The sequence below is a fragment of the Mytilus edulis genome, chromosome 2 (genome assembly GCF_963676685.1).
Source record: "Mytilus edulis chromosome 2, xbMytEdul2.2, whole genome shotgun sequence".
Lineage (NCBI taxonomy): Eukaryota > Metazoa > Mollusca > Bivalvia > Mytilida > Mytilidae > Mytilus > Mytilus edulis.
In genome coordinates, this window is record NC_092345.1 from 803,304 (window position 1) to 823,120 (window position 19,817).

Here is a 19,817-nt window from a genome sequence, read left to right on the forward strand (position 1 = left end):
TTGGTTAAAATATTATGTATAATAAATGTTCTTAAACTATAAATGTGCCTGAATTAAACAATATAAGGGGGAAAAACAACTGAGCGCCCGAACTGCAGGAATGATCAAAGCAAAATAATTGAAAACTGAGAACGTACAAGTACTCAAAACACGTGAAAAGCTTAAAGTGATAGATTACCACTATAAACTTAGAGGTTTAGAACACTATAATATGTAGATATTGCACCTTAATACACAATGTAGAGAGACGTGGACAAGACTTCGATTAAACAGCAATCCAAAATAAAAATATATAAGAGAACTTGTTTTAAACATAAATTTGGTCCCTACAATTATAACACAATATTGACTGCTGTATTTTTGATATTTTTACCTATTATATCTGTTTGTTATGTTCACGCATCGTTGTCAAGGTACTGAAATTTGATGCGGCTGTCATATAAGTGAGATGTTTAGCTAGCTATAAACCAGATGCATTCCCCTTTGAAATGTCTTTACCTAGTCAGGCATATGACAGTTGTTATCCATTAGGTTTGATTGTGCTATGTGATTAAGGACCTTCCTAACTGGATCTCTGTTTTAATGTGACTAAAATATTGCAAAATAACGAAATGATAGAAAAAAAATCACCTCTTAACATAAAAGAAGATATGTCAAAACTGGCTTAGAAATTTTCTGAAGCGGCAAAGACATTTTCCCTTAATTTTATTGATATTAAAGTCTTCTCCTTGTCGTTTGGCTGTCTCGGCAATAGTTTGCTATTAAATTTCTTCCATAGAGAAGAGGTGGTTGTCGAAGCACAATCAAAACTCATGTCGAAGGGACTGAAAAAATCATGGCTGAAATAAGAAGACAGTATACAAAACTCTACATGGTTAGATTAAACACCGAGCAAAAGGATCATCAGCAAAAGCCAGATGATTTTGGGTGCTCCGACAGGTTCAGTAGATATTCCCCTATATGTGGCTATTGTCGGGTTGCTGCAAGTAGGTAATAAGTAACAATATTTTATATCGAAATTAATTACCTATCGGTATGTCCTTTACAACTATAACCTTGAAATAGCAATGTTATTCTTCACAATTTGTGTACTTAAATATTCTAAAGCTGAAGCATAATAATTATAATCTCTTTCCAGCTAATTATGATTTTAGTTACAGCGTTTATTATACAAACGATGAAGGACAAGAAGAAAATAAAAAATAAACAATATCTTGGTCAAAGAGAAGTAATCATATGCATTCACATTTAAAATATTTTTGTCAAATATCAAAGCAAAACATGCAATACACTGTTTTAAAGAGTAATTTGGAAGTTTTAAGAATTTTTAAACAGTTTACAGTGTATAATTTAAGTATGTGGGACAAAACTCAAAGTTCTGTAGGATATGCTTGAAAAGAACTCTCACTGCACATTTTTAAACTGACCTTATTTAGATTTAGACGCATGTTTTTTTTTTTTATTTTTGAACTAGCTGCCAGTTACTGTGAGTTCTCTCAGATCTGTACTTATGTCTGTTTGTTGTTGAGATATACATGTACCCGGCCTAGTCCACTCTGTGTAGTATTTCTATTGGTATCCAAATGACGAGTTATAATAAACAAGCATTCTGAGAGCATTGCTTGGCAATATAATATTCCCTACAGATCTGAATTTAGATTATATTAAATATTTGACATATAGTTTTCTGAATAAAATTCAATTGAAGATTTCTTCAAAACACTGTGATGTTGCGCAATACTTAGTAAATCTGTTGTCGACTATAAACAAATAAATTTTTTAAAAATCAAACAGAACTTGGAAATGTAAAATCTAACATTGTCTAAAGGTTAAAACATTCTAAAGGGAGCTTACATCAATAGATATAAACAATTCACCAAAGTTTCATGAGATATGCTGAAAGTGTTTTTGATTTACTGCCCGAAAACTGAAAAATTCCCCTTCCCTTTTTATGAATAAAAAAACCCATATTTCCGAAACGTAAAAAATTCAAAAGAAGCCCATGACAATAGATATAAACAATTCACTAACTAAAGTTTTATTAGTTAAAGCGTTTTTTTTTTTAGATATGTCCGACATGTTGACGACGGACGGACAGACGGACAACAGTCCCGTAAATAAACTCATCATAGATACAAGGATAAAATTTTGTTTTACGCCAGACGCGTGTTTTGTTTACAAAAACTCATCAGTGATGCTCGAATCAAAAAAAGTTAGAAAAGGCCAAATAAAGTACGAAGTTGTAAAAGGGCGTAAGAAAACAGTATGGACAACTGAAAATGAGTGAATTTTTCATATCCAAGGACCATAACTCTGCACAAAATTGTCAGGCCGACACAAACATTTAAATTTAATCTGTAAATAGTTATCAAAGGTACCAGGATTATCATTTAGTACGCCAGACGCGCGTTTCGTCTACATTAGACTCATCAGTGACGCTCAAATCAAAAATATTTATAAACCCAAACAAGTACAAAGTTGAAGAGCATTGAGGATTCAAAATTCCAAAACGTTGTGCCAAATACGGCTAAGGTAATCTATGCCTGGGATAAGAAAATCCTTAGTTTTTCAAAAAGTTCAAAGTTTTGTATACAGGAAATTTATAAAAATGATCACATTATTGATATTCATGTCATGATAAAACTAAATATCAATTATCAATCAATATCTTAAAGCATGATGAAAAAAAGTGTGGTAATAAACTTTCTAACGTTGGATATGATTGACAGTTCTCTAAAATTAGATATGATGTAATACAATGAACAATGTATATATATATCTATGTAATAAAAAATAATGAGATATAATTAATAGATTCAACTATTTTTTCTTTCATTTGTCACATACAAAACTTATATAGATTTATAACTTATCTATAAAATGCCAACAACTTTATCTACACAATGTAATGTTGTAAAATATATACCTTAATAAAAACAGATTATTATCTGAATAAAGGATTTCATATAGCATTCAGAAAATAAGTTTATACAAAACAACAAACAAACCTTCGAACTTGAACTATAACTTGCCGTGATAAAACTAAATACCAAATATTAAATATATATATTTAAGAACAAAGAAAACAGTGTGGAAAAATTATTTGCCAGACTGACTGATGAACACACAGACAGACGGAGTGCAAACCTGAAGTCCCCTTTGATATGGTTATATTCAAAAATGAACTGTTTACAAAATTTTGAATTGTTTTAAATACTAAGGCTTTTCTACCTCAGGCATAGATTACCTTAGCTGTATTTGGCAAAACTTTTAGGAATTTTGGTCCGCAATGCTCTTCAACTTCGTACTTTATTTGGCAATTTTAACTTTGTTGGATTCGAGCGTCACTGGTGAGTCTCTTTTTTAGACGAAACGCGCGTTTGGCGTATACACTAAATTAAGTCCTGGTATCTATGATGAGTTCATTTACTACCACTGGGTGGATGCCACTGCTGGTAAAGATTTATTTCCCCGAGGGTATCACCAGCCAAGTAGTCAGCACTTCTGTGCTGACATGAATTATCATTGATATGGTTATATTTAAAAATTAACTGTTTACAAAATTTTGAATTGTTTTAAATACTAAGGCTGTTCTACCTCAGGCATAAATTACCTTAGCTGTATTTGGCAAAACTTTTAGGAATTTTGGTCCTCAATGCTCTTCAACTTCGTACTTTATTTGGCATTTTAACTTTTTTGGATTCGAGCGTCACTGATGAGCCTTTTTTAGACGAAACAAGCGTCTGGCGTATATACTAAATTTAGTCCTGGTATCTATGATGAGTTTATTTAATACCACTGGGTCGATGCCACTGCTGGTGGAGATTTATTTCCCCGAGGGTATCACCAGCCCAGTAGTCAGCACGTTTGTGCTGACATGAATTATCATTCATATGGTTATATTTAAAAATTAACTGTCTACAAAATTTAGAATTTCTTTAAATACTAAGGCTTTTCTACCTCAGGCATAGATTACCTTAGCTGTATTTGGCAAAACTTTTAGGAATTTTGGTCCTCAATGCTCTTCAACTTCGTACATTATTTGGCAGTTTTAACTTTTTTGGATTCGAGCGTCACTGATGAGTCTTTTTTAGACGAAACCCGCGTCTGCCGTATATACTAAATTTAGTCCTGGTATCTATAATGAGTTTATTTACTACCACTGGGTCGATTCCACTGCTGGTGGAGATTAATTTCCCCAAGGGTATCACCAGCCCCGTAGTCAGCACTTTTGTGCTGACATGAATTATCATCAGGGTCGAATTTAAGCTTTTTTGTGTACTGGTCAGCCGGACCAATGGACTGAAAACTCTACTGGTCCGGCTCCAAATCTACTGGCCCTGCAAACATGACATTCATTTGACAAACACTAATATAATTGATAGATGTTTAATTTTATTTTGATGCTTTCATTTACATAAGTTAGACAGGAACAAAAGGATAGTCTTGATTCTGATCTTTTTTTTTTTTTTTTTTTTTAAGTGTTATAATATTTTATTTGAATTTTACATTTGTTAGAGATACAAGAAGTACCGGTACCTTATCCCGGCCTCGTTAACATTAGTATATAGCATTTTATTGATAAGTTAGTACTTGTTAGTGCACAATATGTATATATAGTAATAATAACATGTATGTAACTGAATAGAAATATGATAACATGATGTATAATAAATTCTAATTTATGAAATTAATTTAATTTTTGCTGCAACCAGATTATGGAATTTTTCGTATTTGCCTTCTTTATTTATCAATATTTCATGATATTGAAGAAATTCTTTTTTTGAAAATTTCAAACATATTAATTTGTTTTGTTTTTTGTTCGGATATATAGTATCCTTTGTATACAGTAAAAAGAATAATTGTAATTAAATCATTAATACTGTAGTAACTTGTATCGTTTATTTTGTATCCGTACAAAAGTGATTTAATTGATATGATGTGATGTCCTATTTTAAGTTTATCAAGTAAAAGTTTTATTTGATTCCAAAATGATTTCAGAAATTTGCATGTTAAAAAGTAGTGCTCATAATCTTCGATGACATCACAAATATTACATAGCGGAGTTTTAGTTATTTTCCAAGAGAAAAGTAATTGTTTGGTTGGTAAAATGTAGTGCAGAAATTTCCATCTTAACATTTTGAATTTATTATCTTGTATATAGTAAAAGATATAATTTAGCATTTGTTGTCTTTTGTTTGTGTTGTTTTCTAAGATAAATATGTTGTCCCATTTTTGAAATCCTATTGGTTTTTCATAATATCTATTTAAGAGGGAGATGTAAATGTCTTAGGAGGAAATGTTTTTAAGTGATACCATTTTCCCTTTTTTATCTTTAAATTTATGTTCGGAGTCAATGGTGACTTTTGTTTTTAATGATTCTTCTTTAGTTAGCTCTTGTAACCACTGTTTTGGTATTGCTTTCATTAATTTAGAATATTCTGAAAACCAGTTAGCATGATTCTGATCTTGATAAAGGCTTTGATAATCTCAATGATTTTCTTTATCAAAATCAGGATCAAGGACAGAAAAAATATCAACATTGTCTTCCACGTCACAGCAATCCTCACGACAACCATAGGGTGCCTGACTTGGTCGTCTGGAGCGATCTTTTCCCCATGATTTTTGGTATTTGTGTTTCCTTTTGTAAATTTCATATACTTTATTTCGATCTTCCTTTTGATTTTCACTGATTTTAAATTTTTTGTCCGGCGGTTTAACTCCTTCCAAAAATGTCCACATTTTATATTGTTTTGAAGGACGCTCACCCGAGATATTAATTAACTTGATCAATTGTAATACCCTCCAGTGAGTACCGTGTAATTGATTTCACAGGTAAATTGTTTTGTAAACAAACGGAGGTTGCGATGCAATCAGTGATTTTCATCGATAAATTTCTACTGGTCCGCCGGACCACCAGCTGACAAAATCTACTGGTCCGACGCACATTCTACTGGTCCCGGACCACCGGACCAGCGCTAATTGCGACCCCTTTTATTATTAATTTATCATTGATATGGTTATATTTAAAAATTAACTGTCTACACAATTTTGATTTTTTTTAAATACTAATGCTTTTCTACCTCAGGCATAGATTACCTTTGCTGTATTTGGCAAAACTTTTAGGAATTTTGGTCCTCAATGCTCTTCAACTTCGTAATTTATTTGGCAATTTTAACTTTTTTGGATTCGAGCGTCACTGACGAGTCTTTTTAGACGAAACGCGCGTCTGGCGTATATACTAAATTTAGTCTTGGTATCTATAATGAGTTTATTTATCGACTTCGTCGGTAGGGGACTTACAAGAAGAAAAGTATATACTTGCCAATGAGACAACTCTCCACAAGAGACCAAATGACATAGAAATTAACAACTATAGGTCTTTGTACGACCTTGAAAAATGAGCAAAGCTAAAACCGCAGTCCTCTATAAAAGGTCCCGAAATGAAAATGTAAAACCATTCAAACGGGAAAACTAACAGCATAATTTAGGTACAAAACATTGAACGAAAAACATATATGTAACATGTAGACAAACAACAACCACTGAATTACAGGCTCCTGACTTGGAACAGGCACATTCATATATAATGTAGCAGTGTTTAACGTGTTAGGGGGATCCCAATTCTCCTACTAACCTTGGACAGTGGGGGAACATTTCAACCTATAAAAAACTATTATCAGTTGAAAAAGTCGATACTTTTTTTTTTACATTACATCAGGTCATGTTTTTTTCTCTGGTTTATTAAGACGATTTTACACTAAATCAATTTGAAGTTGGATTGTTCTGATTGATAATTCAGTGTTAGATGCATGATTTGTTTTATTAGTTGTTAGTGGCTTTGAACTAGCTGTCAGTAGCTGCGAGTATTCTCAGATCTGTATTTTGTCTTTTTGTTGATGTGATATATAATTACCTTGCCAGTGACGGTGACCTTCCACTCTGTGTAGTATTTGTATCCATTTGATGAGTTCAGCGTATTTCAACTGATTTTTATAGTCAATTCTTATATTGTACTCTTACACCACTGTCCCAGGTTGAGGGGAGGGTTGAGTTTCCGCTAACATGTTTAACCACGCCTCATTCAGTATGAATGTTGTAAAGAATTGCGCTAATATTAACGTAATTTTTTGCGGTACGGCCACTATCTTTGTGACGTCGCGTAATTGTAATACTTTATGTTGTATTGAATAGAAACGTATAATGGCAGACGTAGTTCTATCTTTAACGCCTTAGTTAGCTTACGATCAAATACACAACGCAACGCAATAATCTACATTGGTGCCGTGACCAGGATTCGAACCTGGGTTGTCGCGAAAAGGATGGGCTCATTCTATCAGCTGTTATCAAGACCGACACAGGAATCACCAACCGTCCGATTGTGAAGCTCTATCTGTTGGAAATACGCAGTACAAATGATGAGATCGCAAAACGCAGAACGGAAAGCGTTATTCGTCGTCTTAAGAAGGATCCCGAGATGTTCCGAAAGTATGGTGAGATAATTACAGACCAAGAACAAAGAGGATTCATTAAAAAGGTATATGATGAAAGTACATGCACAAACAAGGTTCATTACATTCCGCATCATCCCGTAAAAAAGGATGCAGTCACCTTCCCGATACGCATAGTATATAACTGTAGCTGTAGAGCGAACGACAGTAGTCCTTGTCTTAACGACTGCCTAGAAACATATCCACCAATTATGACTGATTTGACGGAGATATTAGTACGCTTTAGAATGTATAAATATGCAGTTACAGCGGATATTGAAAAAGCATTTTTGCATATTGAATTAGATGTTGATGACAGAGATGTCACAAGATTTTATTGGTTAGAGAATCCCATGGACACAGAAAGCCGTTTGATTACTTATCGGTTTGAGGTTGTACTTTTCGGCGCCACCTGTTCGCCATTCATGTTAAGCGCCACGCTAATGAAACATTTTAGAGACAATCCGTCAACTACATCAACAGAATTACAGAGAAATGTTTACGTGGATAACGTTCTGACCAGTTTTACAGATAAACAATCACTTTTGAAATTCTACACGGAGTCAAGAAAATTATTGTCAGAGGCAGGATTCAACTTACGGTCTTGGAATTCTAATAGTACGGAATTACAGAACGTCGCAGGACGAGACAAGATCGGCGACAATGACGACATCGTCAAAATTTTAGGCATGAGATGGGATAGGGAATCCGACAATTTGAAATTTCAACAGATTGAATTTATGGAAAAAGACAAAATGATAACAAAGCGTGAGGTTTTGCGCACATCGTCTAGAATTTTCGACCCACTAGGATTAATCACGCCAATTACGGTGAAAGCTAAGCTGTTTATGCAGACTTTATGGAAGGCAAAGTTGGATTGGGATGAATGTTTGTCCGACGAACTGAGAAGTAAATGGCAGGTAATAGCTTTAGATATCGAGGAGGCTACCAAAATAGTATTTCCACGAATGTTAACGGAAGGAGTTATTAACGAGAAAACGTCGCTACATATTTTCACAGACGCCAGTCAGTTAGCATACGGAGCTTGTGCTTACTTAGTTACAGCAAATTCATCGGTCATCGTCAAGGCTAAAAACAGAGTAGTACCCGTAAAACCGATTTCATTACCACGTTTAGAACTTATGGGCGCGCTTATCGGCGCCAGATTAGCAAGACATCTGCTTAAAGTCATAACAACAGAACATGTGTATATGTGGAGCGATAGTCAAATTGTTTTGAGTTGGATTAAATCGTCAAAAAACCGTTCGTATCAAATCGACTTAAAGAAATAAGAAAATTAACAGAGAATGCTGAATGGAATTATTGTCCAACAGATGACAATCCAGCTGATTACTTAACTCGCGGAATTTACGCTAAACACCTTTATAATAACAGCTTATGGATGAACGGTCCACAATGGATTTTAAATCGTGAAAATTGCCCGATATGGACGAGGAAAATTGAAGACTGCAGCACGATGGTAACTGTTAGTGATGACTATACAGACGATAAAAGTACAAATGCTTCAACAAAGACAATTTCATGTATAGATATACAACGATACAGATCTTTAGAAAAAGCAATTAGAGTAACAGCATACGTCTTGCGTTTTATACAGAATTTACGGAATTCAAAAGATAAACGGTCAATCGGATTTATCAGTATTGAGGAGCGATGTAAAGCATTAAAAGTTCTAATATTAACAGTACAACAGGAAACATTTAAGGATGAAATTGAAAGCTTGAATTCATCGTCACAGAAAAAAGTGCCACTTGTTCGACAACTTAAACTATATATACAGACAAAAATGGATTACTACGTTCTACCGGGAGAATACAAAACGCACCTGTGAAGGAGAGTACTAAATATCCGTTGTTATTGCCAACACACCACAGTCTTACGTCCTTAATCGTAATGGATGCACACACAAAGACTTTACATGCCGGACTTAACAGTACAATCGCATATATTCAACAGAAATATTGGATACCGAGAATAAGGCAGTGCGTAAAATCACAAATTCGTAAATGCGTTCAATGCATTAAAATATCAGGAATGCCTTATAGTGCACCCGATCCGCCACCTCTACCTAAAGATCGAGTCAACTACGATTATCCTTTTTCAGTAACCGGCGTTAATTTCACAGGGGCTTTGTATACAATAGGAAAACACAACGAATTAAGCAAAACATATATTTGTTTATTCACTTGCGCCGCTACACGAGCTATACACTTGGAGATAGTCACAGATTTAACCCAGGAGTCTTTCATGCTTGCTTTTAAAAGATTTGTCGCTAGGAGATCTACACCAAGGATTATGTTGTCCGATAATGCAACAACCTTCAAGGCAGCCGCCGAAAAGATTACAAGATCAAGCCAAGACAACCGAATACAAGAAAAACTTGCCGATCAAGGAACTGAGTGGAAATTCATACCCAACCGTGCACCGTGGTTTGGAGGCTTTTGGGAACGCCTAATTGGACTCACGAAAAAGCCAATTAAAGCAATACTAGGAAAGTCATGTGTCACTACGGAAATGTTGAATACAATTATAATCGAAATCGAGGGAACTCTAAACAATCGTCCTATAACTCACATTTCTACTGATATTAAAGATCCCGAACCGCTGACGCCAGCGCACCTTTTATATGGTCGTCGACTTGACAACCAATCGGAACAGAATATTGACAGTGTTACTTCCGAAGATTTGCACGTGAAACTGAATAAATATTACAGAGAAATAATGACCTAATCAACCATTTTCGCTCAAGATGGAAACACGAATATCTGACGTCACTCCGTGAATTCCACCGTACATCTGGAACAAACGAACAAACAATACAAATAGGTGACATTGTACAAGTACACAATGACACAAATCGTATAATGTGGAAATTAGCAGTTGTACAAGATTTAGTTCGTGGAAAGGTTGGGCTCATTCGATCAGCTGTTATCAAGACCGGCACAAGAATCACCAACCGTCCGATTGTGAAGCTCTATCCGTTAGAAATACGCAGTACAAATGATGACAGTTAATGAACTTTTCTGCCCTGGAGAAATTAGTTTATGTATAGACTGTTCAATTAACTACGGTTATTAGATAGACTTGTAAAAGTGTTAAATTATTCAGACGTGAACAGTTAAAAAATATTGAGAGACTTTAACTATGATTTTATTTCATTTATGTCACAATTGATCAGACATTTAATTTAAAATTTACGAATTTTTCATATTGTATTTAAATTTTAGTTAAATATCATTTTCTGCGGCCCCAGAATGTAAAGAATTGCGCTAATATCAACGTACCTTTTTGCGGTACGGCCACTATCTTTGTGACGTCGCGTAATTGTAATACTTTATGTTGTATTGAATAGAAACGTATAATGGCATACGTAGTTCTATCTTTAACGCCTTAGTTAGCTTACGATCAAATACACAACGCAACGCAATAATCTACAAATGTGCCTGTCCCAAAATATACCAGACGGACAGTCAAACTAGTAGATTGAAAGTGAACTGACAACGCCACGGCTAAAAAAAAATAATAGAAGAATAGACAAATTATGGTACACATGACACAATATAGTATGTGTAACATTGTAAAGTGTCTTAAAGTAGATCAAAAGTAAATATTTTTTGAGACAGAATTTTCTTATACTAAGCCAAAATGAAGATTCTACTATGCTCTTTTCAAATATATAATAAAAAGTATGGGTCACCGTGCTATTTTTCAAGCTATGAGTCGTTGAAACACATTTGTGTGCATAAAAAAAAATCTATGAGATAGAATTTTGAAATAAATTGTAAAAAGTTAGGTTTTGTAATATATTTTAAGAAAATAAAAAGAAAAAATGGTGTCACCGAACTTGTTTTCTTGCTACAAGTAAAAAGAAAAAAATTCCCTATCAGTCCAGTATAATTTTTTACTAAAAGAGTTATCTGCCCTTAAATGACTCATTTGAAAAAAATGATTCTAAAAACAAAAAAAAATTATGTTTGTTTAAATATTTTGAATTATACAATAAATTACCAAGTTTTCTTAATACTATTAAACAGTATAACCTTAAAATTGCAAATCTGTCTCCAAATTTGCAGATTTAGGTAAATAACTAGACCGATTTTTTACTGTGATTGTACAATCCAAGATGGCGGTATACCATGTATCTATCTTAACAACTCCTGAAGTGTTCAAATTGTGAAACAAATGAGGGTTAGCACATTTCTTGAAATTTAAAAAAAAACATTATCTGTGTAATTTTTTAAAATGGAAAAATCAAAAGCTCGAACTCATCTGAAGAATGGAAACAACTATTGTATCCCTAACTTCATTTGAGTAAACTTCTTAATTGTATGCCCGTCGCGTGGAAAATGACATATAGTGTACTGTAAATTATTGATAGAAGAAATGGTAAAGTAAATATATTTTAATCTAGGAAGCAGGAATTTTTATTTGATGCATGTAATCCCAGACCTGTACTTAATTGTTTTTATGATGTTGTCGGGATTAAAAACTACACTGCTATGTCCAGTCTCAGTTTTTAAATATATATGTCTGATTATGCAAGCTCTTTTCAATAGATTAACCTTCTTTCTGCCATACGGCCGATTTGGCCGATGTAGAAACAGTACCTTTGACTGCCAAGGATCGGCCCAAAGCCGATGTTATTTCTGCTGTGACGGTGTTACTTGACGTCATAGAGAAGTAGCAGTGCCCCGCGAAGCCAGCATTGAAGAAAATCCGTTGTTGTTCAGAGTTTTGCTACCAGGCTCATGAAATTTTCCTTTGATGGAGCCTATCAATTTATTATTACACAGAAGTTATTGTCATTTATTACATTAACATATTTCTTTCTATTGTTTTTACCAAATGAACGGATATGTTTAAAAGTCGTCCCAGTTCCAGTGGCGGATCCAGAACTTTTCCTAAGGGGACCCCGCTCCAGTCATGCTTCAATGATTCCCTATATAATCAACCAAATTTTTCCGACGAAAGGGGAGGCCCGGGCCCCCCAGGCCACTCCCCCCCTGGATCCGCCTATGAGTTCCAATATGCTAATTGTATATATGCATCTTTGCCATATTCCGTGTATCATATATATAACAATTAAACAGAACTATGTTTTGTTTATGGGCAATAGACTTTATAAATATAAATAAGAAGATGTGTATAATTGTTAAAGAGACAAAACCACAAAAGAGACCAAAAAACACAGCATTATGGCAAGCCGTTTTACTATTTATTCTAACTTCAAGATATCTAATAAACTTTATAAGATATCTCATATAGTTTATAAGATATCTTATAGAGTTTATAAGATATCTTATAGAGTTTATAAGATATCTTATAGAGTTTATAAGATATCTTATAGAGTTTATAAGATATCTTATAGAGTTTATAAGATATCTTATAGAGTTTATAATATATCTTATATAGTTTATAAGATATCTTATACTAGTATATAGGTCATATTTAACGTACGGTGGGTGGTGGCATAAACAGAAACAATTAACGATTTCGGCGTTTTCGTCACGTTAATTTCTGATACTGTATACCGTTCCTTTGGGTACCGAATATATTTTTTTGCATGTCGACTGAACATTACGAGCTAAAAAGGGTATACCACTCTTACACACAGCCCAAAAAGAGCGACGATTTGAAAAATGTACCTTTGATTGGCAAACATCGGCAGTGACTGATGTGCAGCATCAATGAAGTAATATGTGACGTCATAGACTTTGAGCAGCGCTGAAAGAAACATGGCTGCAATTGAACCAAATCCGTGGTTCCGGGTTCTCCCACCAGAGCCAATGAATGATCCTCCATTTAATGGAGCACCCACTGGACCCATTAATATGCCGCCTAGAGATGCCGCGCCAATAGCTTACTTTTATTTGCTGTTTTCAATTGATCTCATCAAAGAATTTGTCAAACAAACTAACAGGTAAGTGAAATATTTTTTTCTGAGTTAACTATTTTTACTAGGCGTCTCTTTCATAGCCATATTTTTTTTTTTTTATCATCAAATAGAACTAGTCTATCGCGCCACTGAAATGTTAATGACACAGTCAATAAATTATTCAACAAAGTCGTATAAATTAAGACTATGTGATTACAATTTGTTTCATTTATGACATTGTATCTTTCTAAAACATAATGTTGAAAATTTTATAAATCAAGACTATATATATATATATATATATATGTGATTACAATTTGTTTCATTTATGACATTGTGTCTTTCTGAAATATGATGTTGAATATTTTGAACACCTCTTTCCCGGTACAAATAAAAATAAATGGGTGTTCGTCCTACTGAAATGGTATGTGTGGACCGATCAAAAATTAAAAAAGACAGCCCAACATAGATATAGGAAGATGTGGTATGAGTGCCAATGAGACAACTCTCCATCCAAATAACAATTTATAAAAGTAAACCTTTATAGGTCATGGAAAGGCCTTCAACAGGGAGCCTTGACGCACACCGAACAACAAGCTATAAAGGGCCTCAAAATTACTAGTGTAAAACCACGGTCTATTTAATTTGTCCACATTTAAAAGAAGTTTACTTTTTAGCTCACCTGTCCCGAAGGGACAAGTGAGCGTATGCCATCACTTGGCGTCCGTCGTCGTCCGTCGTCTGTCGTCGTCTGTCGTCTGTCGTGGTAAACTATTTCAAGAATCTTCTCCTCTGAAACTACTGGGCCAAATACTTTCAAACTTTAACTGAATGTTCCTTAGGGTATCTAATTTATAAATTGTATCCGAAGTTTTGATCTATCAACAAACATGGTCGCTATTGCTAAAAATAGAACATAGGGTCAAATGCAGTTTTTGGCTTATAACTCAAAAACCAAAGCATTTAGAGCAAATCTGACTGGGTAATAATGTTTATCAGGTCAAGATCTATCTGCCCTGAAATTTTCAGATGAATCAGACAACCCGTTGTTGGGTTGCTGCCCCTGAATTGGTAATTTTAAGGAAATTTTGCTGTTTTTGGTTATTATCTTGAATATTATTATAGATAGAGATAAACTGTAAACAGGAATAATGTTCAGCAAAGTAAGATTTACAAATAAGTCAGCATGACGGAAATGGTCAGTTGACCCCTTTAGGAGTTATTGCCCTTTATAGTCAATTTTTAACCATTTTTCGTAAATCTTAGTAATCTTTTACAAAAATCTTCTCCTCTGAAACTACTGGGCCAAATACTTCCAAACTTTAATTGAATGTTCCTTAGGGTATCTAGTTTGTAAATTGTATTCGAAGTTATGATCTATCAACAAACATGGTCGCCATTGCTAAAAATAGAACATAGGGGTCAAATGCAGTTTTTGGCTTATAACTCAAAAACCAAAGCATTTAGAGGGAATCTGACATGGGGTAATATTGTTCATCAGGTCAAGATCTATCTGCCCTGAAATTTTCAGATGAATCAGACAACCTGTTGTTGGGTTGCTGCCCCTGAATTGGTAATTTTAAGGAAATTTTGCTGTTTTCGGTTATTATCTTGAATAATATTATAGATAGAGATAAACTGTAAACAGGAATAATGTTCAGCAAAGTAAGATTTACAAAAAAGTCAACATGACGGAAATGGTCAGTTGACCCCTTTAGGAGTTATTGCCCTTTATAGTCAATTTTTAACCATTTTTCGTAAATCTTAGTAATCTTTTACAAAAATCTTCTCCTCTGAAACTACTGGGCCAAATACTTCCAAACTTTAACTGAATGTTCCTTAGGGTATCTAGTTTGTAAATTGTATTCGAAGTTATGATCTATCAACAAACATGGTCGCCATTGCTAAAAATAGAACATAGGGGTCAAATGCAGTTTTTGGCTTATAACTCAAAAACCAAAGCATTTAGAGCAAATCTGACATGGGATAATATTGTTTATCAGGTCCAGATCTATCTGCCCTGAAATTTTCAGATGAATCAGACAACCTGTTGTTGGGTTACTGCCCCTGAATTGGTAATTTTAAAGAAATTTTGCTGTTTTTGGTTATTATCTTGAATATTATTATAGATAGAGATACACTGTTAACAGCAATAATGTTCAGCAAAGTAAGATTTACAAATAAGTCAACATGACTGAAATGGTCAGTTGACCCCTTTAGGAGTTATTGCCCTTTATAGTCAATTTTTAACCATTTTTCGTAAATCTTAGTTATCTTTTACAAAAATCTTCTCCTCTGAAACTACTGGGCCAAATACTTCCAAACTTTAACTGAATGTTTCTTAGGGTATCTTGTTTGTAAATTGTATCCGAAGTTGTGATCTATCAACAAACATGGTCGCCATTACTAAAAATAGAACATAGGGGTCAAATGCAGCTTTTGGCTTATAACTCAAAAAACCAAAGCATTTAGAGCAAATCTGACGTTGGGTTATATTGTTTATCAGGTCAAGATCTATCTGCCCTGAAATTTTCAGATGAATCAGACAACCTGTTGTTGGGTTGCTGCCCCTGAATTGATAATTTTAAGGAAATTTTGCTGTTTTTGTTTATCATCTTGAATATAATTATAGATAGAAATAAACTGTAAACAGCAATAATGTTTAGCAAAGTAAGATTTACAAATAAGTCAACATGACGGAAATGGTCAGTTGACCCCTTTAGGAGTTATTGCCCTTTATAGTCAATTTTTAACCATTTTTCGTAAATCTTAGTAATCTTTTACAAAAATCTTCTCCTCTGAAACTACTAGGCCAAATACTTCCAAACTTTAACTGAATGTTCCTTAGGGTATCTTGTTTGTAAATTGTATCCGAAGTTGTGATCTATCAACAAACATGGTCGCCATTGCTAAAAATAGAACATAGGGGTCAAATGCAGTTTTTGGCTTATAACTCAAAAAACCAAAGCATTTAGAGCAAATCTGACATGGGATAATATTGTTTATCAGGTCCAGATCTATCTGCCCTGAAATTTTCAGATGAATCAGACAACCTGTTGTTGGGTTACTGCCCCTGAATTGGTAATTTCAAAGAAATTTTGCTGTTTTTGGTTATTATCTTGAATAATATTATAGATAGAGATAAACTGTTAACAGCAATAATGTTCAGCAAAGTAAGATTTACAAATAAGTCAAATGACTGAAATGGTCAGTTGACCCCTTTAGGAGTTATTGCCCTTTATAGTCAATTTTTAACCATTTTTCGTAAATCTTAGTTATCTTTTACAAAAATCTTCTCCTCTGAAACTACTGGGCCAAATACTTCCAAACTTTAACTGAATGTTTCTTAGGGTATCTAGTTTGTAAATTGTATCCGAAGTTATGATCTATCAACAAACATGGTCGCCATTGCTGAAAATAGAACATAGGGGTCAAATGCAGTTTTTGGCTTATAACTCAAAAACCAAAGATTTAGAGCAAATCTGAATTTGGGTTATATTGTTTATCAGGTCAAGATCTATCTGCCCTGAAATTTTCAGATGAATCAGACAACCTGTTGTTGGGTTGCTGCCCCTGAATTGATAATTTTAAGGAAATTTTGCTGTTTTTGTTTATCATCTTGAATATAATTATAGATAGAAATAAACTGTAAACAGCAATAATGTTCAGCAAAGTAAGATCATCAATTAAGTCAATTTGACCAAAATTGTCAATTGACCCCTTAAGGAGTTATTGCCCTTTAAAGACTTTTTTCACAATTTGTTCATCATGTTGACTTACTTTAAAAAATCTTCTCCTTTGAAACTGCTGTATCAATTTCAGCCAAACTTAGGCTAAATGAGTTTCAGAGTATCTAGTATAAATTTTATATTTTATTACCTTGTATGTCAAGAAACATAGCTCCTATGGCTAAAATAACACATAGGAGAAAATGATTATTTTTTTTGGCTTTTGAAGAAAATAGGACCATCCAAAAAACATTTAAATAAATTGAAAAGCCAAAATAATCATTGATGAGAGATTTAACCAAAAGAATTAAGGTGAGCGATTCAGGCTCTTGAGAGCCTCTTGTTTTATTTACTTGCTTCTAGGAAGCAATTTGCCGACATATTTTCCGTATTTAAAGTGATTTTAGTGTGAACCTCTCGTAAATATTCGGTGATTGTAATACGCATGGATCTGCCACTGAAATAAACTATTATCTGATTGTACATGTTTAACACGTGCAGGGGTGGAATTTAAGCTTTTTAGTGTACTGGCCAGCCGTACCAGTGGACTTAAAATCTACTGGTCTGGCTCAAAATTTACTGGTCCTGCAAATATGACATTCATTTGATAACCCTAAAAATATGACAATTGATTAGTTTTATTTTCCTCAGCTGCTTTCCTTTTCTTTATTCCAGTAGATTTTTGTGCTGGTCTGTTTGTTCATGAGCAAGTACAAAATCTTACTTAAAATTTGAAGATCCCATTACAACTGAAATGGATTTTTTGGGAAAAAAAGTTTTTGTTTTCAGATTTTGGAGGAAAAAATAATTTGCTTTTGAACCTTAGAAAAAAATAAATGTATGTTTCACACTCAGCTGCCACTATATGTGATGCTAAAATTGAAAGAAAAAAAAATTGTCTTGTCTTGTTTAAAAAAATAGATTGTCTTTCGCCAAAGCCAAAGACGAAAAAAAAGTTTCTCGGGAAAAACAACCCATCGCCCCCAAGAAAATCAAATAGTTGCTGCCTTATGATATATACATGCATTTGTCCAATAATTGGATAAAAATTATTTTTTCACCAGTCACTCGTTTCATAAGATAAGATAAGATAATTTTTATTTACCAATCATGGTGCCCAAAATTTGAGCTATACAATCAAATGAATTACAAAATAAAGCACAGAAAATGATTAGAATGATTAAAGTACATTTAAACAAAAAAAAAAAAAAAAAAAAAAAAACACATGAATACACATTTACACTAATTAACCTGATATAAACCAAGTAATTGACAACATAGTTGTTATGGGTGCCACTGTGACCTGGAGAAATTACATAAATCTTTATAGTTCTAGGTGTATGGGAGACAACTCCTGATCAATTTTATTTCCTATATATATATATCTATATATATTTTTCTTCTATTTTTTTTTTTTTTTTTTTTTATTTCAAACAACAATATTTTCTATAATTTTCTTTCGTTCTTCAAAAAGGGAGTGCAATAAATTAGATAAGTTTGAAGTAACAAACAAATCTTCAGATGAAAGAATCCAAACAAATTTCATTTCATCAGATAATCTTGAAAAATTTTTGAATTTTGAATTTAAATTAGATAGATGTTGAGATCGAGTATCTTTTAGAACAGGACATTTTAAAAGAAAATGTAGTTCGTCTTCAACTGCGTTCTTACATAGCTTACACTTTCTGTCTTCAGCTTTAATTCCAATATACCTCCCTCTTTCGATTTCAAGATCATGACAGCTAGTTCTAAATCTTGTGATTATTTGCCTATCTTTTTTTGAATTCATTTTTAAATATGGTTCAAACATAAAAATATTTTTAAATTTTCTGTAAGTTTTTAATTTATTGCCAGATTGTAAATTAGTACACTTCCCAGAATTGTTTTCTAAACTAGCTAACCAGCTTTCTTTAAATTTAATAGTTAAAGATGTTTTTACTTTTTTTAGAATATGGTTTTGTTTAAAGTTTGACTGGTTAACAAATAGATATTCTAAGTCTAGAAATTTAAATATATGTTTAATGCTTCCTATCCAAGATTCCTGGTTATGTTTGTCCATAGAATGAGATAGATTTATGGCTTCCCTTAGAATAATATTTGAAGGTTCAATATCTTTCATAAGATGGATCCAATATTTTACCATATTCATTATTACATAGTGTAGGGAGTGAACCTAGTTCTCCTCTACATGCCATATTTGATGTTTTTATATTTACTCCAAGTGAAAATTTACAAAGCTTAGTATGAATTTTCTCTAGTACAAGATAATCAGTTTCTTTTGATATAAAGTTATCCAAATGTATTTGTTTCTTATGTGGTATATAACCCCAAATTTCAGATCCATACAACAAGATTGGTCGGATTGTATGGTTATAGATGTGTAATAAAGTACTAGGTTTTGGGCTTTCCACTGAAAAGGTCTTCCTTAATTTGAAATATGCTTTCATTCCTTTGTTATAAAGTTCTTTCTTTGCTATTTGGAAACTCCCAGATGATGAAAAATGTATACCTAAGTATGTGTAGTTCTGTACACATTCTAAAGTCTGGTTTCCTAATGATATTTTAATATTTTTAAGTCTTCCTGATTTGTTAAATACAAGAACCTTGGTCTTTTTTGTGTTAACTGTCATTTTATAATCAACTGTAAATTTATTTAATTTGTTAACACAATTTTGAAGTCCTTGCTCTGATGATGATAAAAGA

The 19,817-nt window shown here is 33.2% G+C and overlaps 2 protein-coding genes across 2 annotated transcripts; both read left to right on the plus strand.

Moving 5' to 3' along the window:
• Positions 1-7,477: 7,477 nt before the first annotated feature.
• Positions 7,478-8,782, plus strand: LOC139510389 (uncharacterized). The gene has a single exon (XM_071296971.1). The coding sequence runs from the start codon at positions 7,478-7,480 to the stop codon at positions 8,780-8,782; it is 1,305 nt and encodes a 434-aa protein (XP_071153072.1).
• A 763-nt stretch (positions 8,783-9,545) lies between these two features.
• LOC139510390 (uncharacterized) lies at positions 9,546-10,241 on the plus strand. The gene has a single exon (XM_071296972.1). It carries the CDS (start codon positions 9,546-9,548, stop codon positions 10,239-10,241), a length of 696 nt encoding a protein of 231 aa, XP_071153073.1.
• The last annotated feature ends 9,576 nt before the right edge of the window (positions 10,242-19,817 follow it).